At 56.1% G+C, this 21,110-nt stretch overlaps 2 protein-coding genes across 4 annotated transcripts; one reads left to right on the forward strand and one right to left on the reverse strand.

Annotated features, from left to right (window-relative positions):
- Positions 1-5,525: 5,525 nt before the first annotated feature.
- SPRED3 (sprouty related EVH1 domain containing 3) lies at positions 5,526-14,416 on the reverse strand (the record flags this gene model as incomplete). 3 transcript variants are annotated; one of them, XM_080704583.1, is made up of 5 exons in its annotated part: positions 5,526-6,191; positions 6,906-7,046; positions 12,303-12,382; positions 12,474-12,642; positions 14,333-14,416. In XM_080704583.1, 5 exons carry the CDS (start codon positions 14,414-14,416, stop codon positions 5,526-5,528), a joined length of 1,140 nt encoding a protein of 379 aa, XP_080560709.1. The 3 variants fall into 3 exon arrangements, with proteins under 3 accessions (XP_080560709.1, XP_080560708.1, XP_080560710.1); XM_080704582.1 differs by having other exon boundaries at positions 14,240-14,416; XM_080704584.1 differs by lacking the exon at positions 6,906-7,046 and having other exon boundaries at positions 14,240-14,416.
- Positions 14,417-17,572: 3,156 nt separating this feature from the next.
- On the forward strand, positions 17,573-20,315 carry GGN (gametogenetin; the record flags this gene model as incomplete). Its single annotated transcript, XM_080704661.1, has 2 exons — positions 17,573-19,431; positions 20,198-20,315. 2 exons carry the CDS (start codon positions 17,573-17,575, stop codon positions 20,313-20,315), a joined length of 1,977 nt encoding a protein of 658 aa, XP_080560787.1.
- Between the last annotated feature and the right edge of the window lie 795 nt (positions 20,316-21,110).

Below are 21,110 nucleotides of genomic sequence, written 5' to 3' on the forward strand. Positions count from 1 at the left end.
GGAGACTCAGGAGAACAAGGGCCACAACTTTTCAGGATCAGAGCCTGCTCTGGATTTCATCCCTCCATAGACCTGCCTAACCCTAGTCAGGGCACTTAGGTTGACATTTGTTGAACTAAAAAAAAAACCATTAAAAAGTGCTTAGCCAAGTCAGGCGTGGTGGCGCGCGCTTGTAATCCCCGCACTTGGGAGGCTGAGACAGGAGGATCGCACGGGTTCGAAGCCAGCCTCAGCTAGTGAGGCTCTCAGCAACTTAGTGAGACCCTGTTTCCAAATAAAATATTAACAAAATAGATCTGGGAGTATAGCCCAGAGGTAGAAAGCCTCTGGGTTCCACCCCCAGTACCACCAAAAAAAAAAAAAAAAAGTGCTTAGCCCAAAAACTAGATTCATAACCTCAATGTCTCTTTTGTTGGTGGGGGAGGGTACTGATGGGTGGAACCCAGAGGTTTTCTACCTCCAAGCTATACCTCCAGCCCCATTTTATTTCTTATTTGAAAACAGGATCTCACTAGGTTGCTGAGTACCTTGGTAAGTTCCCGAGGCTGGCTTTGAACCTGTAATCCTCCTGTCTCAACCTCCCAAGTATTGGAATTACAAGCGTGCTCTATCACACTGGGCTCTGTCTCTTTTCTTTCCTCCTCCCCCCACTGATGATGGGGATTGTACATGCTAAGCACATGCTCTACCACTGAGCTATGCCCCCAGCTTTGATTCTTCTCTTTATATTAAGCCATATACATAAATCTGTGAACAGTACCTTCACAGTATCCTCACACTTGCGCTCCCTTCTGCTCTGCTGTCCCCCACCCTGGTCTTATCCACCACTGCCTCCCCCTGGATCATCACAACAGCCTCCTCACCAACACCCTGCCGCTCCCCCAAATGTCTATTACCCACCTGCAGCCAGAGGGAGCCTGTGAACACATGAGTCAGGCCGGATCCCACCTTTGCCTAGAGGCTTCTTGTGGCTCCATCTCAGGATAAAAACCCAAGTCTATGCAATGGCCCCGCAAGACCCCACAGATCTGCCCTGTCCCCCTCTCCTAGGATTCTCCCTACTTTCTCCCCTGTAGGAGCTCTAGCCCCCTTGATATTCCTCTTTTAGTTTTTTGTTTGTTTTGGTGCCAGGGATTGAATCCAGGGACATTCTTATCCTTGAGCTATACCCACCCCCAACACATTTTTTTTTTTTTTTGGTGGTACTGGGGGTGGAACCCAGAGGCTTTCTACCTCTGGGCTATACTCCCAGACCTATTTTTTATATTTTATTTGGAAACAGAGTCTCACTAAGTAGCTGAGAGCCTCACTAAGTGGCTGATCGTGGTCCGCAAACCACGATCCTCAGGTCTCAGCCTCCCGAGTGCTGGGATTACAAGTGTGTGCCACCACGCCCGGCTTCGAACCTGTGTGATCCTCCTGTCTCAGCCTCCCAAGTGCTGGGATTACAAGCGGGCACCACTACACTGGCCCCCTAACACAGGGTCTCAAGAAGTTGCTGAGGCTGACCTCAAACTGTGAGCTTCCTGTTTCAGTATCCCGAGTACTGGGATTATAGGTGTGTGCCACTGCTCCTAGACAAAAGCATTTTTTGTTTATTGTTTTGTTCCTAGCTCTTTTGTTTGTTTATTGGTACTAGGGATCAAACCCAGAACATTGAGTGTGTAAGGTAAACACTGCCACTGAGCTACAGCCCATCTCCAGCCTTTTTTTTTTTTTGCGGGTCTGAGGATGGAACTCAGGGGCATTTGACCTCCAAGCTACACCCCCTGCCCTATTTTTTATTCTTTATTTTGAAACCGGGTCTCACTGAGTTGCAGAGGGCCTAAGGTCCGCAAACCACGATCCTCAGGTCTCAGCCTCCCGAGTGCTGGGATTACAAGTGTGTGCCACCACGCCTGGCTATTCTTTATTTTGAAACAGGGTCTCACTGAGTTGCAAAGGGCCTCACTAAGTAGCAGAGGCTGTCCACGAACCGCGATCCTCTGGTCTCAGTCTCTGGAATGCTGGGATTACAAGCATGTGCCACCACGCCCGGCAGCCCTTTATATTATTTATTTAGTGGTACTAGGGATGGAACCCTCATGACATTTTACCTCTGAGCTACACATTCAGCCCTATTTTATATTTTATTTGGAACCAGGGTCTCATTAAGTCGCAGAGAACCTCACTAAGTTGCTGAGGCTGGCCCAAGCATGTGCCATCCCCACCCCCTTATAATTTTTATTTTGAAACAAAGTTTCACCAAATTGCAGAGAGTCTTACTAAATTGCTGAGGCTGGTTTGGAACCTGCTATCAAGACTCTTGTCTTCCCCTCCCAAGTACTAGGATTGCAGGCATGCTCCATCATACCCAACTTTTGCCTGTTCTGATTGATGCTTCCTCCCCAACATCTACTACAAGCCTGGGCACATCATAATGTTCTTGTCGGGTGACTGAATGTATAAGACTCAGCTGGACGGTCGGCTTGAGACCAAAGGTTATGGAGGTACAGGGAACTGAGGCAGGCCACCGGCGTGGCACTGGACAGGGTGCGCCAATGCAAATAAAGGACACAGGCTGAGACTTTGTCACACATGTTTCTTGGAGCAGATCTCATGCCCCCTCCCCCGATGACAAACTGGGTCTTTGGCCCCCATCCTCCCCACCACTTCAGCCTGCACTGACGCTGACAATACTGAGGTCATAGACTGGCTTAGAATCCAGATCAGGAAGATAAATGTGGAGGTGCCTCCCCCAAGTCTGGGGGCCAAGCATCCGATCTGAGGGGCAAGCAGCTGGAAAATTGGGCCTGGGAGCTCCAGGGTGTGAGGTCTTCCTGGATCCCAGGGTCAGCCCTCAAAGCACCCCTGATTTGGGGGCAATGAAGGGTAATCATGGATCAGAGGTGGGTATCAGCAGGGAACAGGACTGGGAGACCTGGGAGAGGCGGTGCTGGGGGGTGGGGGCCAGGAGGTTCCCCGGCCCCCACCACTTCATCCAAAGATCCCACAGCACCATACAGCACTCTGGTCCCCTGTCCCACCCCTCCCCCAAAACGAGGTAGGTTAAGAATGGAGCTTCCCCCCTCCCGCCCACCATGGAGGGGGAGACCGAGGCACAGAGGGGGGATGGGGACCCCGGCTGCCCAGCCCCCAGTCCCTTTGCCCTCAGCTCTGGAGGATCTGACAGTGATGAGAGCCAGGCATCGTGGGGATGGGAGGGACACCCTCCCTTTTCTCTCTCCCATCCCAGGGTCTGGTTTGGAGAGCTGAATCTCACAGGTTCCGGATGCAATAAATAGTTAATAACTTAAAGGAAGTGACAAAAACGTCTATCCCTTGAAACCCCACAAGGCCACCCAAGTCCAGATAATAAAGGTAAATGCACATTTCTAGATGCTTGGGGCCAGAGGCAGGTCCCAAGCCCATAAAACGGAGGCCCTTGCTCCAAGACCTTGGTTTCCTCATACAGGACACCAGATCTTAGGTACACTGGCATCTCACTTTACTCAGGGTAAAGACTGTGGCATCCTTCCTCTCCAGAAGAGGAGTCTCAGAGGACCATTAAATAAGATCTTAAGCTCTCCAAAGCAACCCCTGACTCTGAGATGGAAGAGGAGGTTATTGGAGGGATAAACTTAGACCAGGGCTCAGGGTTGAGCTTGAAGGAGGATCTGCCAAGGCTGGGGAGAACAGGGGTCCCAGCAGAGCCATCACTCACCCAAAAGATGTCTTTGTGCAAATGACAAAAAGGTTGGCCGTCATTTGACCACCCAGTTTGGCCAGCAGACTCCAGTAGGAGACCCAGACCCAGTGCACCATGGTGGCTGTGTGCCTTAGCTTAGCGAATGGCCTATACAATCCTCTGTGGCACGCTGGGCCCTGGAAGTGGAAATGGAGAGTTCCCAGGTGTCCAGGAATCTGAGTTCTAAATGGTGGAAGGTTCTCTCTAGGATAAAGGGTAATTCTGAGGATTGCGGGGATGTTGAGATAGGGGTCTGGAGACCAGAATTCCAAAGTCTAGGATCCTGGGGTTTCAGGAGTCTATGGATGGAAGAATTCAAGGGCCAACTGTTCTGAGGGTGCATGAGCCAGGCCTGGGAAATCAGGTGTAGAGGCATCTGGGGGCTTCATCAGGCTAGAGAGGTTTGAGTCCAAAGAAATCTGAAGTCTGAGGGTGCTAGGGTGCTGGGACATCTCGGATCTGAATGACTGGTATGGAGGGAGGGACCAAGGTCTTTGGCCAGGAATAATCCCAGTGTTGTGGGGGTTTGAGCTCTGCATCTGAGGGTCAGTGGTACCTTGAAGTCTTGGATCCAGTGCTCTTGGGATCTAAAGCACCTTGGGGTCACTCAGGAGCTGGAAGCCCAGGATCAAGGTCTGGATTGCCATGACCTTTCCATCTTCTGGGAGCTGGACTCCTGCCTGTCTTTAAGGGATTGGGGATCTGTGAGTAGAAGGAAACCAAATATTGTAGGACATTTTGGGTCTCAAAATTTAGGTCCAAGGGGAAGACGGCTACTATTTAAGGACTTGAGACCAGTGTCTTGGACCCTGAGATGCTAGTGACGTCCAGAAATGAGACACCTCAGAGTCCACACATGAGATCCAAAGCTCCCAAGAAGACTGGCTTGGGGGTGGATGAGTCCAGAGGGGGCTTTGATCCCTGGCTCCCAGGGCATCTTGGTGTCTGGACCCTGTGGCATGGGCCTCTCAAATCATTTGATCAGAGGGCATCTCATATTTGAGCATAGCCAAGGACTCAGTGCATCTTACATCTACACTTCTAGTACAGCTGGTGTCACGTGGACATCTTAGACCTGTGTCCTGGATCAAAGGCTCAGTCTGTGGGCACCCAGAAGTGGTAGGCTTAGGGCCAGCATCTGATGATTCCAGACCATATCAGAGTCTCAAACCCAGGAGGTTTGGTGTCTCGGGGAGGAGGGGGTCCTAGGGCTACAAGAATATCTCAGATGTGGGTGTAACAGGCCTCAGGTGAATGTTCAGGGACCACGTGGTGGTGATTCTGGGTCCTCTGGTCTCAAGATCTGGGAGTAATTGGATACATACAGGTGGGGTCAACTATTGGCAACTCCTGATTAATTAATTCTAGGGCTGTAATCTGAGGGTTATGGTGCCATGTGTGACCAGGGCCTGGGTTGGTCATTTGGACAGAGTCGGGCAGGGCTCAAGGTCCCCGCTCTGTCAGGGGCCTGGGTGCTCCCGGTCCCTCTGAGATGCGATCCGGAGATGCCTGGAGTCTCCTCCGTGGGGGGGGGGGGGCGAGGGGCGGAGACTCCTGGGTGCTCTCTACAGACGTCCCACTGAAGCCGGGTCTGAATTCACTCTGTTATAGGTTTGGTGGCTTGGTGGTAGGTTTGGGGTCCAGGTTCCAGGTCTGGGATTTCTCACTCCAAACTCAAGCTCCAAGTTCCCGACGTGCCTAGGTTTGGTTTTTAGGTTCGAACGGGGTCCGAGTCCCGGACCCTTGAGCCAGGGTCCTCGGTCTGGCTAAGACCCCACCGGCCGGCCGCGCTCACTCCTCACCGCGCAGCCTCCTCGTGGCGACCCCCGCAGCCCGCGCAGCCGCAGCGCGCCGCGACCCAGTGGCAGGCGCGCAGGGGCGCGTAGCAGCAGAGGCAGGGCACGGCCAGAGACAGCGCGGCCAGCGCCGCCCAGCGCGCGGCCGGCCGCGGGTGGCCCGGCTCGCAGGCGCACGGGTCCGAGAAGTCGCCCTCGGCGTCCGACAGGCAGTGGTAGAGCAAGCTCTCGGCGCACCACAGGCAGCTGAGCCGCCGCACCAGCAGGCGTCCCGGGTCCGGAGCCTCGGCGCAGCGGCCGCCACGCCCGTCCGCGCGGCGGCGGAAGAGCGCCCGGCAGTGCACGCAGCGCGCCGCCTCCTCCGCCTCCGGGGAGCCCTTGGCCGGCGCGGGGATGGGGCCCGGGCCCGGGGGCGGGCGAGCCGGGGGCGCTGGGGGCGCAGCCTCGGAAAGAGGGGCCGGTAGTGACACCGGGGGGCCCAGGGCTGCGCCTCTCAAGGGGCCAGTCTTAGCGAAGCGCACCACGCAGGTGGACAGGGCGAGGGGCGTGGGCGGCCCGGAGCGCCGGTAATCCTCATAGCCACGTCCACCCCAGCCGGGGCCCCCTGCCCCGGCCATGGGCTCCGAGGGCTCCGGAGCCCCGGTGAACGGTAGAAGGGGAGGGTAGCTCTGCAGGACGAAGGAACAAGATCAGTTTAGCGAGGCCTGTGACTCACTCACCCCCCAAGACAATCTACCCCAGTCTCAGAAACACCAAGGATCCCAAGACCTTTCAGACACAGGCTTGTCACCAGGAGTGCTATCCCCTAAGACGCTCCTGGGTTCAGGATTTAGACTTCCAGACCCAAGCCTGCTCCTCTTCCAAGGTCCCTCGGCCTCCTCCTCTCCCAGGGACAGAGGAATCCGAGCACCACTCCCATAATTCAAGGATCTCATAGCCTAAACCATGGCAGTCTCAACATCCGGGAATCCCAGGCTCCAGCCCCCTCTACCTTCCCAGGAGTTCAGGACAAGGAGTCCCATCTCTGGGCCCCTTATGGACCAAGTCTCCCATGCTGACAGGTGAATTAGCAGTTTCAAGGAGCCCATGAGTAGCAGCCAGCATCCTCTAATAAGCTCAGAAATCTGTCCACTTCTTCCCCAAAGCTCCTCCGAAATTCAGAAATTCCCCAAATCCACAGGAGCCCAGGAGATGGGAGAAGCCCCAACTCAACCCTGGGAGAATCCCAGGCCTCTTCTCTCCACACCCCAGCACAAGAATCAAATCAACCATCCTCCGGGTCTGTTTCTCACCCCTCTAGGTCTCAGCTCCAGGCCGCTTAGCGACCAGAGCAGCAGGGCCCCCATTCCGCCCAAACTTCCTCCAGGGGGCAGAGGTCGCACCTGAGCTGAGGAGCGGCGGCGCGGGGGCGTAGCCGGCCCGAAGGCAGAAGCGGACTCCACGGTGACTATGGGGGCCGCTGTGGCGGTGGGAGGCGTCTCCTGGCGGCTGTGACTGGAGGACGAGTCGCTATCCACGTGGGACTGGGGGAGATTGACCGTCTCAGCGTGAGCAGTCCCACCCAGCTGAAGCCCTCACACAGACCCCTTCCCATTGAGAGCCAGGACTCTGAGGCCAGGCAGGCCTGGGGGCGATGGGCTGTCACACCTCCCACATGAGCTCACCTCTAAGCCTGCTTCCTCCTCTGTATAACGGGGGGGTCATAATAGTACCTAGTCATAAGGATGTGGTTAGGCCCATGCTGGAAGCACAGAAAGAGCTGGAAACAGTTACGGTTTTATTATTAACCCCCTCTTCTGAACTGCTAACTCACCGACCTACAGAACATCAAATCTGCTCAGAACCCGCTCCCTTAGCCAGTCAGCCAGCCGCCTTCCTGCCTCGTTCCCACCAGAGCACCTTTGTGGGGCAGTTCCCTCACCTGCATCGCCTTTTTCCCTTCCAAATCAGGCTCTGTGCTTTACCAGCTAAACATCACTTCTCGGGTTCTTTCTGAAACTCCCTTTCTGTGATTTGGGCATGATTCCTACTTCATCTGTTCACTACATCCACTATACATTGAGCACCGCGACGTGCCAGATCCAAAAGCCACCTTGAAGAATCAAGCTGGAGCTCGGGACAGCGGCACCATCTGAGTAGAGGCCCCGTGGAGCAGAACTGGTGACCGGCGGGGCCTCACCTCCGGCTCCGGCTCCCTGAGGTCCTCTCCGTTTCGGCCCAGAGAACCAATTTTGTTCCTCCAGGTGTTCTCAGCAACAACCACAATTTCCAGTAAGTGCCCAAATGCACCTGACATTCTGTGTACTCATTCATTCATTCATTCATTCAGTCCATTTATCCAACACATTTATTGGACACTTTCTGTGTACCAGACACTCTTTTAGGTACTAGAGGTGCAGCAAGCAACAAAAGATCCTGGCCCTCCTGGAGCTGACATTCTAGCATGGGGAATGGATAGTAAAATAACAGACCAGAAAGCAAGTAAGGAAAATGTCTTAGAAGATGGGGAAAAAACTAGAACCATATGAGGGGCATTAAGAAATTGCAATGTTAGCACCCAGCGTCGTAGCGCACTCTTGTAATCCCAGCATTCGGGGGGCTGAGACCGGAGGATCGCGGTTCGCGGACAGCCTTGGCTACTTAGTGAGGCCCTCTGCAACCCAGTGAGACCCTGTTGCGAAATAAAGAATAAAGCCGGGCGTGGTGGCGCACACTTGTAATCCCTGTGCTTGGGAGGCAGAGACAGGATCACGCAGGTTCAAAGCCATCCTCGCTGGCTTAAAAGACCCTGTTTCCAAATTTTAAAAAAGTATAAAATAGGTCTGGGAGCCGGGCGTGGTGGCGCACGCTTGTAATTCCAGCATTTGGGAGGCTGAGACAGGAGGATCGCGGTTCGCGGACAGCCTCAGCTATTTAGTGAGGCCCTTTGCAACTCAGTGAGACCCTATTTCAAAATAAAGAAGAAAAAATAGGGCAGGGGGTGTAGCTCGGAGGTCAAATGCCCCTGGGTTCCATTCCTAGACCCGCAAAATAAATAAATAAATAAACAAATAAATAAATAAAATAAAATAGGTCTGGGAGTGTAGCCCAGAGATAGAAGGGTTTCCAGAAACCCCAGTACCACCAAAACACACACACACACACACACACACACACACACACACACACCCCAACAACAAAATATAGGGCAGGGGGTGTAGCTTGGAGGTCAAATGCCTCTGGGTTCCATCCCAAGATTCACATGAAAGAAAGAAAGAAAGAAAGAAAGAAAGAAAGAAAGAAAGAAAGAAAGAGAGAGAGAAATTGCAATTTTAAGCTAGGTGTGATGGCCCTTATTTGTAATCCCAGTACTTGGGAGGCAGAGACAAGAGGAACTGGGTTTGGGGCCAGCCTCTGCTACTTAGTCACTGGGCAACTTAGTGAGACACTGTTTCAAAATAAAGAATAAAATATTGGCCTGGGAGTGTAGCTCAGAGGTAGAATGCCCCTGGGTTCAGTCCCTAGAACAGCAAATAAATAAATAAATTGCCATTTTATTTTATTGTGGGAAAGGGGGTGGAATCCAGGGGTTTTTCTACCTCCCATCTATACTGCCAGACCTAATTTTTTTTATATATTTGGAAACAGGGTCTCACTAAGTTGCTGAGAGCCTAAATAGCTGAGGCTGGCTTCGAACCTATGAGATCTTCCTGTCTCAGCCTCCAAAGCACTGGGATTACAAGCGTGCGCCACCACGCCCGGCAGAAATTGCCATTTTTAAGTCAGTTGTTCAGGTAAAGCGATAGTTCTGTAAAGCACTATGAAGACAATGAGCCATGTGAAAATCTGGGGACACATGTTCCAAACAAGAAGGAGCAGGCCAAGAATGTGCCTGCCCTGCGGAAAGGAGAAAGAGGAGCCAGTGCCGCCGGGGCAGAGAAAGTGAGGGGGGCAGGAACCCGGGGCCAAATGCGTGGGGCCTTAAGTGCCACCCTAAGGACTCTGTCCTGTACCTTAAGTGTGATGGAGCCTGGGAGGGTTCTGAGGCTGGTCTCACTGAGCCAGTGGGAGGGTTTCCCTGGCTGTGTGTAGGAAACAGACCCTGAGGGTCAGCAGCTAGGGAGAGGTGACAATAAGAAGCTGTTGAGATGGTCCAGTTGGGAAAGGTGCAGAGCTGGCCACTCTGAGAGCAGAAGTGATATCTGCTTATAGATTAGACAAAAAGCATAAACAGGAGTCAGCCCTGCCTCGAGGCTTGTAGTCTACGTGACTGCAATATGGAGCTGTCACTCATTTGCTCACCCATTTACTGTGTGCGTGTGTGTATGTGTGTGAAAGAGTGTAAGAGAGTGTGAATGTGTGTTATTGGGAATTGAGTCCAGAGGCATTCTGCCTGGCAGCTATGCCCTAGCCCTATTTTTAAATTCTGAAACAGGATCTCACTAAGTAGCCGAGGGTCTCATGAAGTAGCTGAGTCTGGCTGTGAACCTGCGATCCTCCTGTCTCAGCCTCCCAAGTACTGGGATTATAGGTGTGCACCACCACACCTGGCTTCACCCATCTTTTTTCTTTCTTTCTTTCTTTCTTTCTTTCTCTTTCTTTCTTTCTTTCTTTCTTTCTCTTTCTTCTTTTCTTTCTTTTTTTGCAGTACTGGGGATGGAACCCAGGGACATTCTACCTCCGAGCAACACCCCCAGCTCTAATTTTATATTCTTTATTTTGAAACAGGGTCTCACTGAGTTGCAAAGCACCTCACTTAAGTAGCTAAGTAGCTGAGGCTGTCCAGGAACTGTGATCCTCCTGTCTCAGCCTCCCAAATGCTGGGGTTACAAGAATGTGCCACCACACCCGGCCTTTTTCTTTATTTTTTTATGGTGCTGGCAGTGAAACCCAGGGCCTTGAGCATGCCAGGCAAGTGTTCTACCACTGTGCTGTTTCCTTAGTCCTTGCTTACTTTTTTCTTCTTTTTGCGGGTCTGGGGATGGAACCCAGGGGCATTCGACCTCCGAGCTACACCCCCTGCCCTATTTTTTTATTCTTTATTTTGAAACAGGGCCTCACTAGGTTGTGGACGTCCTTACTAAGTAGCTGAGGCTGTTCCAGTCTCAGCCTCCCAAATGCTGGGATTACAAGCATGAGCCACCATGCCCGGCTACTTATTTTTCCTTTTGATTGTAGTGGTACTGGGGATTGAGCCCAGAGGCATTCTACCTCTGAGCCCCATTTTATTTATTTATTTTTACTTTGGAAATAGGGTCTCACAATAAATCGTGGAGAGTCTGGCTAGCTGAGGCTGACTTCCAACCTAACATCAGACTGTCTAAGCTTCCCAATTAATTGGGATTAGAGGTATCACCAAGCTCCTCAGCCCTTTTTATTTTATTATTTTTTCTCTTTTTGATGATATTGGGGATTGAACCCACGGGCATCCTACTTCTGAGCTGCACCCCCAGCCCTATTTTATTTTTATTTTTTATTTTATTTTATCTTTTGCAGGTCTGGGGATGGAACCCAGAGGCATTTGACTTCTGAGCTACACCCCTTGCCCAATTTTTTATTCTTTATTTTTATTTATTTATTTATTTTGGTGGTACTGGGGTTCCTGGAAGCCCTTCTACCTCTGGGCTACACTCCCAGACCTATTTTATATTTTTATTTGGAAACAGGGTCTCTTAAGCCAGCACGGCTGGCTTCGAACCTGAGCAATCCTCCTGTCTCCGCCTCCCAAGCGCGGGGATTACAAGCGTGCGCCACCATGCCCAGCTTTATTCTTTATTTTGAAACAGGGTCTCACTGAGTTACAAAGGGCCTCACTAAGTAGCAGAGGCTGTCTGCAAACCGTGATCCTCCTGTCTCAGCCTCCCAAATGCTGGGATTACAAGCATGCACCACCACGCGGCTTATTTTTTATTTTGAAATAGGGTCTTGCTGCCGGGTGTGGTGGCGCTTGTAATCCCAGGATTCGAGGACAGCCTCAGCTACTATTTAGTGGGGCCCTTAGCAACTCAGTGAGACCCTGTTTCAAAATAAATAATTTAAAAATAGGGCTGGGGATGTCACTCAGAGGTAGAATATCCCTGGGTTCCATGCCCAGGACTAAAAAAAAAGAAAGAAAGAAAGAAAAAAGAAATAGGTCTTGCTAAGTTGTTGTGCTGACCTTGAACCTGGATTCTCCTGTCTCAACCTCCCTCCTAAGTACACGCAGTTACCACCATGCCTGGCTATATGGCTATATATATTTACATATTTATTTATTCAATTTTATTTATTTTTTGGTGGTACTGGGGTACCTGGAAGCCCTTCTACCTCCGGGCTACACTCCCAGACCTATTTTATACTTTTTTATTTTTGGAAACAGGGTCTCTAAAGCCAGCGCGGCTGGTTTCGAACCTGCGCGATCCTCCCGTCTCTGCCTCCCAAGCGCGGGGATTACAAGCGTGTGCCACCACGCCCGGCCCACATATTTATTTTTTATTTTGTCTTTTTTTTCCCCTTGCCTTTCCTGCACTAGAATAGATATTCCAGGGGGGTGGGGGGAAAGGAACTTTTTTTCATTCACTGATAGATCTCAAATGCCTAAAAACACTACCTGGTACACAGAAGATGCTCAGTAAGTACCCATGAATAAATGTATAATTAGAATAGAAAAACCCGAATAACTGGGATTGAATTGACACTCACTTGGGGCTCATTGTGTGTTTGCTGTAAGAGGCCTGGTGCCTGCTACACATAGGTGTTCTGCAATGTTTGGAGACTAGGAAACAACCCCTGCCCTCCCAGCAGAAGCACCCCAGACTCACCGTGAGAGGGCAGGGGGTCTCTGCGGTGTCCTGGGAAGGGGAGGAGGAGGAAGAAGAGGAAGAGGAGGGGGTGAGCGAGCCTGGAGCAGGGAGAGAGGCAGAGAGTGAGTCCCTAGGCCCAGCTGCTCCTATGCCTGTCCCAGCCCCAGTGCCACCACCAGTACCACTTACCTCGGCCGAGTGTGGCCAGCGCAGCCTGGAGGCTCTTCTGGAACTCATCCGCCTCTGCAGGACTCTGAAATGTCAGCCCAAACTTGCAGTCGCCCAGGCTCCAGTGGTGGAAGATGGGGTTCACCTTATTGTAAACCAAGCCTGGCCTTAGGGTACACTCCAAGGTAGTCTGAGGGGCAGGAGAAAACAGGTCAGACACTCCTCAGCCATGGCTACGACTTCTCCTCAACCCGTCAGCCTCTCTGCACATCCCAGCATCCTACCAACTTTGTTTTCAATCCCAGGTGTACATCTGAACCCTGATCGACACCCCAGTAGGACCCCCCAATTTTATGGAATCCTCTGATACTGCAGTGTCTCCCTCAATCTTTTGATCCCTACATCTTCTTTGATGCCCCAGTAGGAACCCCACATCTTATAGATTGCTTAAAAAATTAACTTTTTTTTTTTTTTTCGGCACTGGAGATGGAACCCAGGGGCGTTCTACCTCCGAGCTACATCCCCAGCCCTTTATTCTTTATTTTGAAACAGTCTTTCTAGGTTGATGAGTCTTGCTACTTTGCTAAGGCTGTCCTTGAACCTGTGATCCTCCTGTCTCAGCCTCCCAAGTACTGGGATTTCAAGCATATACCACCATGCCCTGGCTCCTCTGTGTGTGTGTGTGTGTGTGTGTGTGTGTGTGTGTGTGTGTGTGTATGCGTGCGCGCGTGCGCGCGCATGTGTGCACACTGGGGATTGAACTCAGGGGCATTATACCTCTGAATTACATCCCCAGCACTTTTTATTTTTTGTTTTGAAACAGGGTCTTTCTAAGTTGCTAAGGCCGGCTTTTAACCTGTGATCCTCTTGTCTCAGCCTCCCAAGTATTGGGATACAGGTATGTGCCACTACACTTGACTCCAAAATATTTTTTTGTGTGTGTATGATACTGGGGATTGAATCCAGGGATATTCTACCTCCAAGCTACACATTTTATTTTGAAACAGTGTCTCGCTGAGTTACACACTGCTGGCCTAGAACCTGCAATCCTCCTGTCTCAGCCTTCCAAGTACTAGGATTATAGACATGGACTACTGCACCTGGCCCCCAAATATTCTTAGTAAACTACCAGATTCCCCCCCAGTGCTGGTCACACCCTAGATCTTCCCTCATATCCTTGTCTAGCACCACGACCTTCCTTCACACCATATCAAACCCCCACACGTGCTTCCCAGTAACCCCTGCTCTGAAACAATCTCCTTCCCCAAAGCCTTTTCAAACAATCCACATCTTCCGATCACCTCCCCCGCTCAAACGTCCACTGTCCCTCCACATCTTGCCAGACAGCCCAGTTATTCCTGCTGAACCCACACAAAGAATTGCCAACTGCATTTGACACCTCCAAGTGGACCCCAACCAATGGCCCCATATACTTAGGGCACCCCGGGGCCAGCTGGTGTGGCCCTCTGCTGAGGCTCGATGAGGAAGATGGAGGCAGGGGAGGGCTCTGAGCTGAGGGGAGCGTCAGCAGGGCCCCTGTGGGCAGGAACAGGGCCCGGGAGATCAGTCAGGAGGCTGGAGTGGTGGATTAACAAGAGACACAGTGGACAGGACCTGGCCATAGCCTGATACTCCTGAAACTTCCAGTTCTCATCCTTGGCTTCTAAACTCCATCCCACTCCCCCATTGGACTTCCAGGCTGGGAAGCAACCTGACTCATCTGCACTTCCAGCCCATGCTCCCACCTCCCCGGGCCCCACCGACCCCCAGGCCCCGGGATGGCTCACTTTCTGGTCCCGGAGGCGCTCCCCGTGGATGACGTAGTGCCCCTGGCGGGCCCCCCCCTCGGGCCTGGACCCTCGGACCCGACATACGCTCACCTGGCTGAGGCCCCCTCCCCCCACAGGCAGCCAGCCCCCACTGGAGTCATCTCGGGCCATCACCACAGCTCGGACCCGCACCATGTACCTGGAAGAGGTTGGGAGGATGAGGACAATAGTCAGTGAATCAGATCCTGCTCCCCCTTCAGTATTCTTCCAATTCGGGTCTCCCCTCTGTAGTCATATCTCACGAACGGATCCACTGCCCCCTCAGCCCAAAATACCCACTGTCTCCCCTCTCATGCCCACTCTTCCTAGCATGGCTTCTTTCCTCCTGTGACATCTCTCCCATGCCTGCCTTCTTCCTCCTCTCCATACCCTTTCCCCCATCTTTCCGTCCCCACCCCCATAGCCTTGGTTTTCCACTTCCCCTCCCCCTCCGCATCCCCTCAACCCGTCTCCTTCCCTCCCAGCACATACCCACAGCCCCACCCATCGGCCCCCCTCACAGCTGGGTTCCTGCGCATATGTCTTTTCTTTGGGCCCATCAACTCAGCCCCAGTCTCCTAACCCTGCCTCCGCACCCACCGCCCAGGCCACTGGGCTGGGTGAGAAACCCTGGCTCTACCCCCCACCCCTTCCCGGATTTATGAATGAGACCGGATGCAAAGCTCTCTGAGTCACCCAGCAACGGGGAGATGGACAGGGAGAGAACCAGAAACGGCCAGAGAGGCCGAGAGCGATGGAGGCAGAGGAAGCCAGAAACGGCCAACCGAAGAGATCCAGGGAGCATTTCATTCACAAAAATCAAGGTTGCTTCTTCAGGTCCCAGCCGGGGGAAGCAAAGGGATAGAGATTGATTGTGTGTGTGTGTGGGGGGGGGGTCGATCCTCCCTCAGCATCCTTCAGAAATGTTTTACCCCGCCCCCCAGCTCAGGGGACGTAGCCCTCCGCCCAGTAATCAGGTTTAGCGTCCAGCCCCTCACTGCCACCCAGCGCAGGGACCCTGGAGTCCCAACCTTAGGGACCCAGGCAACGAGTTCTAGCCCCCTCCCCCATCTGTAGGTTTCTGGGTTTCCCCCGCTCTTCAGGAGGGGAAGGGGCGGCCGCAGCGCCCCCAGCCCCCTTTTCTCAATGGGATGGGATTTTGTGAATGAGCAGTCACGTGACGCTGCTTCCTTTGTCCGCCCGCCTCCCCCGACAACAGGTGAAGCAGGGAGAGGGCAAGGGTCCCCCCAGGGCCTACCTGGGATGGGGCACCCGAATCTCGGGGTGCCCCAGGATCCCCACACATCTATGTTCCCCGGGGGAGTGGTCCTCAGAGTTCCTCAATGGTGAGGGTCCAGGACGGAATTTTGTGAATGGGGCGTCCTCGGAAGAAGTCCAGGACCCCGAAATGAAGACTGGTACCCCAAATGGCTACCGCGCAGTTTTGGGGCGCCCTCCCCATGACCTCCCAGCCGGGGTCCGCGGGCGCCGGGGTGGGCAGAAGGCGCAGAGCGGCCGGGCCGCCCCCTCACTGGGGCAGGCGGTCTGTCAGCCCCCGCCCCCCGGCCGCCCTCGGCACCTGCCTGGGAGGCTCCGGCCGGGCTCCGAGCGGCGGCGACGCGGCCTCCTCCTCCTCCTCCGGCTCGCTCCGGCTCCCTCGCTGGCTCCGGCGGCGCTGGAGACGGGCACCGGGAGCCGGGGCGAGGGGGGAGGGAGGGGGGAACCTGGAAGACGGGGGAGGGGGAGGGGGCGGCCTGGGGGAGGGGTAAGAGCGAGGCGGGCATACTCGCCCGCTGGGTCCTAGAGACCGCTACCGGCGCCAATGGAGAGCCCCCCAGCCCCCGTTTCCTCAGGATCCAGAGGGGATCCCTCACTTTTCCACTCGTACGCTTCTTCGATCCCTAAGGGGGTGGGGAAGGGACAGGGGCAGGGCCTCGGGGTTCTAAAGAGCTGGGGGTCTACGGTGTGGGCTCTGAGGGGAGGAGCTGGGCGCCCGGCAGGGTTCGAGAAGGGGCGGGGCCAGGGGAGCATCGCGTGGGGGCGGGGCCGGAGGGAGGGCCCGAGTTAGGAGAGGGCCGGGATGCTGAGGAGGCCGACGAGAGGCTTCGTCATGGAAGGGGCGGTTCCACGGTAGATGGGCCTTCTGGGCGGGCGGAGGGAGGAGAGGGTCTTGGAAAGACTTGCGGTCGGATCCCAAAACGCCGAGCTGAGATAAACTGCCTTAGGGCTCGGCCGCCGAGAGCTACCAAAGGGAGGAGCTACGTAGGCAGTGTCCACGTGGGCGGGGCTCTGGGAGGGAATAACGGGAGGGCGGGGCATTCTGAGGGGGCGGGGCCAAGGGACGGCCCGGAGGGTGGGGCCCAGGACCCGGCGGCCTGGGGGCGGGAAAGAAGACCCGAGCACCTCACAGGGAGACCCAGGTTCGTAGGAGCCCGAGCTCACGCCGGCTCCTGGGGGCGGGGCCTCGAGCTCGGGGGCGGGGTCTAGATCTCGGGGTCCGCCCTCGTCTCGCCCACTTGCCTTCACCCGCATCCCCGTTCTTTTCGGTTATTTTCTGCTACGGCCGTTCCCCGCCCTACCCTGGGCCCAGGGGGCCGCGGCCTGAACTTTGGTGGGCCGGAGGAGTCGGTGAGTGGGGGTGCCCTGGGCGGAGCCACGGCCGAGCTTGGGAAAAGGGGTGGAGCCTGAGTGTGCAGAGCTGGCGGATGAGAGCCGAGAAGTTTAGGAATAGCCTGGAGGATCTGCCCCTGCCTGGGAAGAGGGTGTCCAAATGGTCAGAGAGAACGTGTGCGGTCGAAGCGCTCGAGCTGAGGCCTGAGAGGCGGCTGGCTTGACCTGGCGTGTGTTGGATGCGGAGGCAGGCGGGGGTAGGGTGAGGAGGGGGAAGGAGCCCCGACTCCCCTACGGGGGGGCCGGGCCAGGGAGCCGGGCTAAGTGCCGGGAGAGTGGCCCGAATTAGTGGTTTACTGGCCACAAACATCGCTAGCAGTGTAACCGGACAGACAGACTGAAGGCGGCGAGGCCTGCGTCTTGAGGCCTGGAGACGCGGGGCCGGCCAGGGTAGAGAGGTGGTCCACCGACCCAGCCAGGGGCCGGGGCCGGGGCTGGGGCCAGCCTCCCGGGGGCCGCGGGGACGTGGGCGGGAGCCTGCGGACTCCGCCAGCCGGCGACTGCCGGGCTGGAAGGCAGGGTTGGGGCGAAGCAGACTAAATAAGTTCGGGAGGAGCCAGCGTCGAGGGGGCTGCTCCCTACGGCCCCCGCCGACTAACTGGCGGACGTTTTTCTGACCCTAGTCCCCGACCTCCGTCGGAAATGGGGAACGTGCAGTCGGAGCCGTCCGCGGGCGGGGGCTCCCGAAAAGAGCAGGCCTCGGACCGCGCCTCTAACTCCCGAACGCCCCTGGCGGAGCCCGAGGTGACCCCCTCCTCCCCGGCCATGCGCCTGGCTCGAGGGCTGGGCGTCTGGTTCCCCGGCAGCTCCGCGCCCCCGGGACTCCTGGTGCCCCCGGAGCCCCAGGCGTCACCCTCACCCCTGCCCCTGCCCTTAGAACTGCCCTCGCCAGTGACGCCTCCCCCAGAGGAGGTGGCTGCGGCCGCGGTCACCACACCACCCCCGCCCCCCGCGGGGGCTCTGCTGCCCGCGCCGTCCAAGTGGCGAAAGCCCACGGGCACCACGGTGCCCCGGATCCGCGGCCTGCTGGAAGCGAGCCATCGCGGCCAGGGCGACCCCCCGAGCCTCCGCCCGCTGCCGCCGCTTCCCCGGCAATTAACCGAGAAGGAGCCTGTCCCGAGGGCAGCAGCCCCACCTCCGACGCCCCTGGAGCCGCGGAAGCCACCGCCGCCCGCTGCAGACCGGCAGCCCGCGAGCCGCAGGATCACTCCAGCGCTGGCCGCACCCGCCGCAGGCCCCACGGAAAGCCCGGCCCGGCACGGGATCGAGGCCCCGGCGGCCGGTGCGACCCGCGCAGGGGCGCCTCTCCCAGCAGGCGAAGGCGAAATGGCTCGGTCTGCGGCGTCCGAGGCCGGCCTGAGCCTGCTGTGTAAAGTCACCTTCAAGTCCGGGCCCCCCTTGTCCCCTGCGGCAGCCTCGGGTCCCTTAGCGGCCAAGGCCTCCCTCGGGGGTGGCGCAGGAGGAGGACTCTTCTCTGCCTCAGGTGCCATCTCTTACGCTGAGGTCCTGAAGCAGGGGCCCCTCCCTCCTGGAGCTGCTCGGCCCTTGGGAGAGGTATCTCGCAGTGGCGCACCAGAAACCGAGGGCGGGGACGGAGACGGAGAAGGGTGTTCTGGACCCCCCTCGGCGCCCGCGCCCCACACCCGGGCTCTCCCGCCGCCCGCCTACACTACATTCCCAGGTTCGAAGCCTAAGTTCGACTGGGTGAGCCCTCCCGACGGCCCTGAACGCCACTTCCGCTTCAATGGGGCCGGCGGAGGCGTCGGGGTGGCCCGACGGCGCACTGCCGCGCTCTCGGGGCCCTGGGGCTCCCCGCCGCCGCCGCCAGGGCAGGCGCACGCCGCGCCCGGGACCCGGAGGCCCGCGCCTGCCCTGCTGGCGCCGCCTATGTTCATCTTCCCGGCGCCCCCCACTGGCGAGTCGACGTGCCCCGCACCTCCGGGCCCGCAGCAGCCGCTGCCTCGCCCGCCGCCGCCCACGCCGCCAGCCACGCCGCCGCCGGTGCCACCGCCCACACCGCAGCCTCCAGCGCTCCAGCCAACGCCGCTGCCAGTGGCCCGGCCGCCCACCCCAGGCTCTGGCCAGGTGGAGCCCGCCCCGGCGCCCGCCCCAGCCCCCACTCCGCCCCCTGCCTCGGCCGCCGAACAGGCCGCGGCCCCGGCCCCAGCTTCAGCTCCCACCACCGCTGAGGGGCCGTCGCCCGCGCCCCCGCCTCCGCCTCCGCCTCCGCCTATCAAGGTTCGCACGCGCAGAAACAAGGGTTCCCGAGCTGCCAGAGGCACGACCCGTGAAGACGGGGTGCCTGGAGATGGGCCTCGCGAACCTGCTGCAGCTACCGTGACTGAGAGCAGCGGCCGCGGCGGGGCACCTCCGGTTGGGGCAGCTAACATGGGCACCGCACGCCACTGGCCACCGTTCCAGGTGCTTAACTCTTGTCCCTGCAAGTGCTACTGCCGCCATCAGCTGCGCCATCGCCGTCTACCTCGCAACGTGTCTGCCTGGTGAGGAAAGGTCAGGTAGTAGGGCTGGAAGGGCACACCCCATAGTCTTGAACCTGTTCCCTGAATAGAATACTATTCAGGGCTTTGGCATCCTAGCCCTAGGCTGATCCTTGACTGTACCTCAAACCTACTGGGCTCCAAACCTCTAGGAACACGAGGAGCCTTAACCCCATACTGACCTCTGGCAGGGGATAGGGGGATAACGTGGCCCTCCTGTGACTCTGGAGCCATCTAGGAGGGAAGCTGGTTTCCATTAACTGCTTTAACGCTGACCCTGAGAACACCAACAGCAACCATGTTCCAAGCTCTTCAGGGGTGGGAGGTGGCTGTCTTCCTAAAACTAAATGGAGGGCCCCAACTTTCCCAACAGGGAGGCCCTGGCCTAGCATCTCTGACTCCTGACCCTTTGGCAACTTCTGACCCAAGGCCCTTATGCCCCAGCCCTCTTGCCACAAAGGCTACTTCTGAGTCCCCAGACCCAGGAAGACACTGCATCCTCCAGCAACCCCCATCCATACCAAACTTCCAAATCTGGCCAGCAGGGTCTGGCCCCCTTTGATGCTGAATCAGAGAAGCTGACGGGGGTTTCTGGAGGTTCAGCTGGGGTACTCACCAATTCTCAGCCCCTTCTTGCTCTCAAGAATGGAAGGGGGGAGTTCTGCCCTAAGTTGCCTTTTTACAGCCAGCCTTCAGGATGGGGAACTGAAGGCCCAGAAAGGGTAGAGGCCTGGTCACACAGGTCCCATTGATTCTTCCTTCCTCTCAGGCTGAGCACAACCACCAACCACCTGAGTGAGCCGCCCTGGGTTGCCACCATCAAGCTGGCTGGTTCCTTGGTAGCTGGGCTGGAGCACTATGACTTGCAGGCCACCCATACCAACTGAGTGCAGTGTGCTCTCTATCCCGTCTTCCCCTCCATGCCAATAAAATAACGAATCCAGCCGCCTAGCTGCTTGTCAGTGACCCACTGCAGGCTGAAGGAGTAGCAAGGGGCAAGAAAGAGGTGTCCATTAAAGTGCCCCATCCTGGAAATGGTAAGGTGGCTGGGGCCAAAGCAGCAGTGACATTCCATTCATCTAGCATCTGCACTGCTGGGGTGCAGAGCTGGGGAGGTCCCATTCCCCTCAATACCATCAGCCCCAACACAAATCACTCTGGAAAGAAGCGATCATTCACAGTTTACAGTGGGGGAAACCATTTCTGGGCAATTTCTTGAAAACCCCCACTCAGTACTTCCTCAAGAACTTTAGGCAGGTAACAAACTGGCATGTGGGCTGGTCCCGTGTCATAGTGCTGGCTCAGGAAGAGGACAAAGTGGGAGAAGTCCATGCCAAGACCCATAGCATGCTTCACAAAGGACTCACAGGGGTAGCCCACAGACAAGTTCCATTTTCATGTCATTTTAAAAATTATTTAATGCATTACTTCTTATTCAGTGGTACTAGGGATTGAACCCTACCTCCCAGCTATACACTCAGCCCTATTTTATTATTTTGAAACAGGGTCTCACTTGGTTGATGAATCTCACTACTTGCTGAGGCTGTCCTTGAAGCTGGAATCCTCCTGTTTCAGCCTCCCAAGAACTGGGATTAAAGGCATGCACCACCACACCAGCTAACTGTCAACGTGTGTGTGTGTGGGGGGGGGGCACTGGGAATGGAACCCAGGGGCTTTCTACA

The sequence above is a fragment of the Muscardinus avellanarius genome (assembly GCF_963383645.1).
Source record: "Muscardinus avellanarius genome assembly, chromosome: 10".
In the NCBI taxonomy this organism is placed as follows: Eukaryota; Metazoa; Chordata; class Mammalia; order Rodentia; family Gliridae; genus Muscardinus; species Muscardinus avellanarius.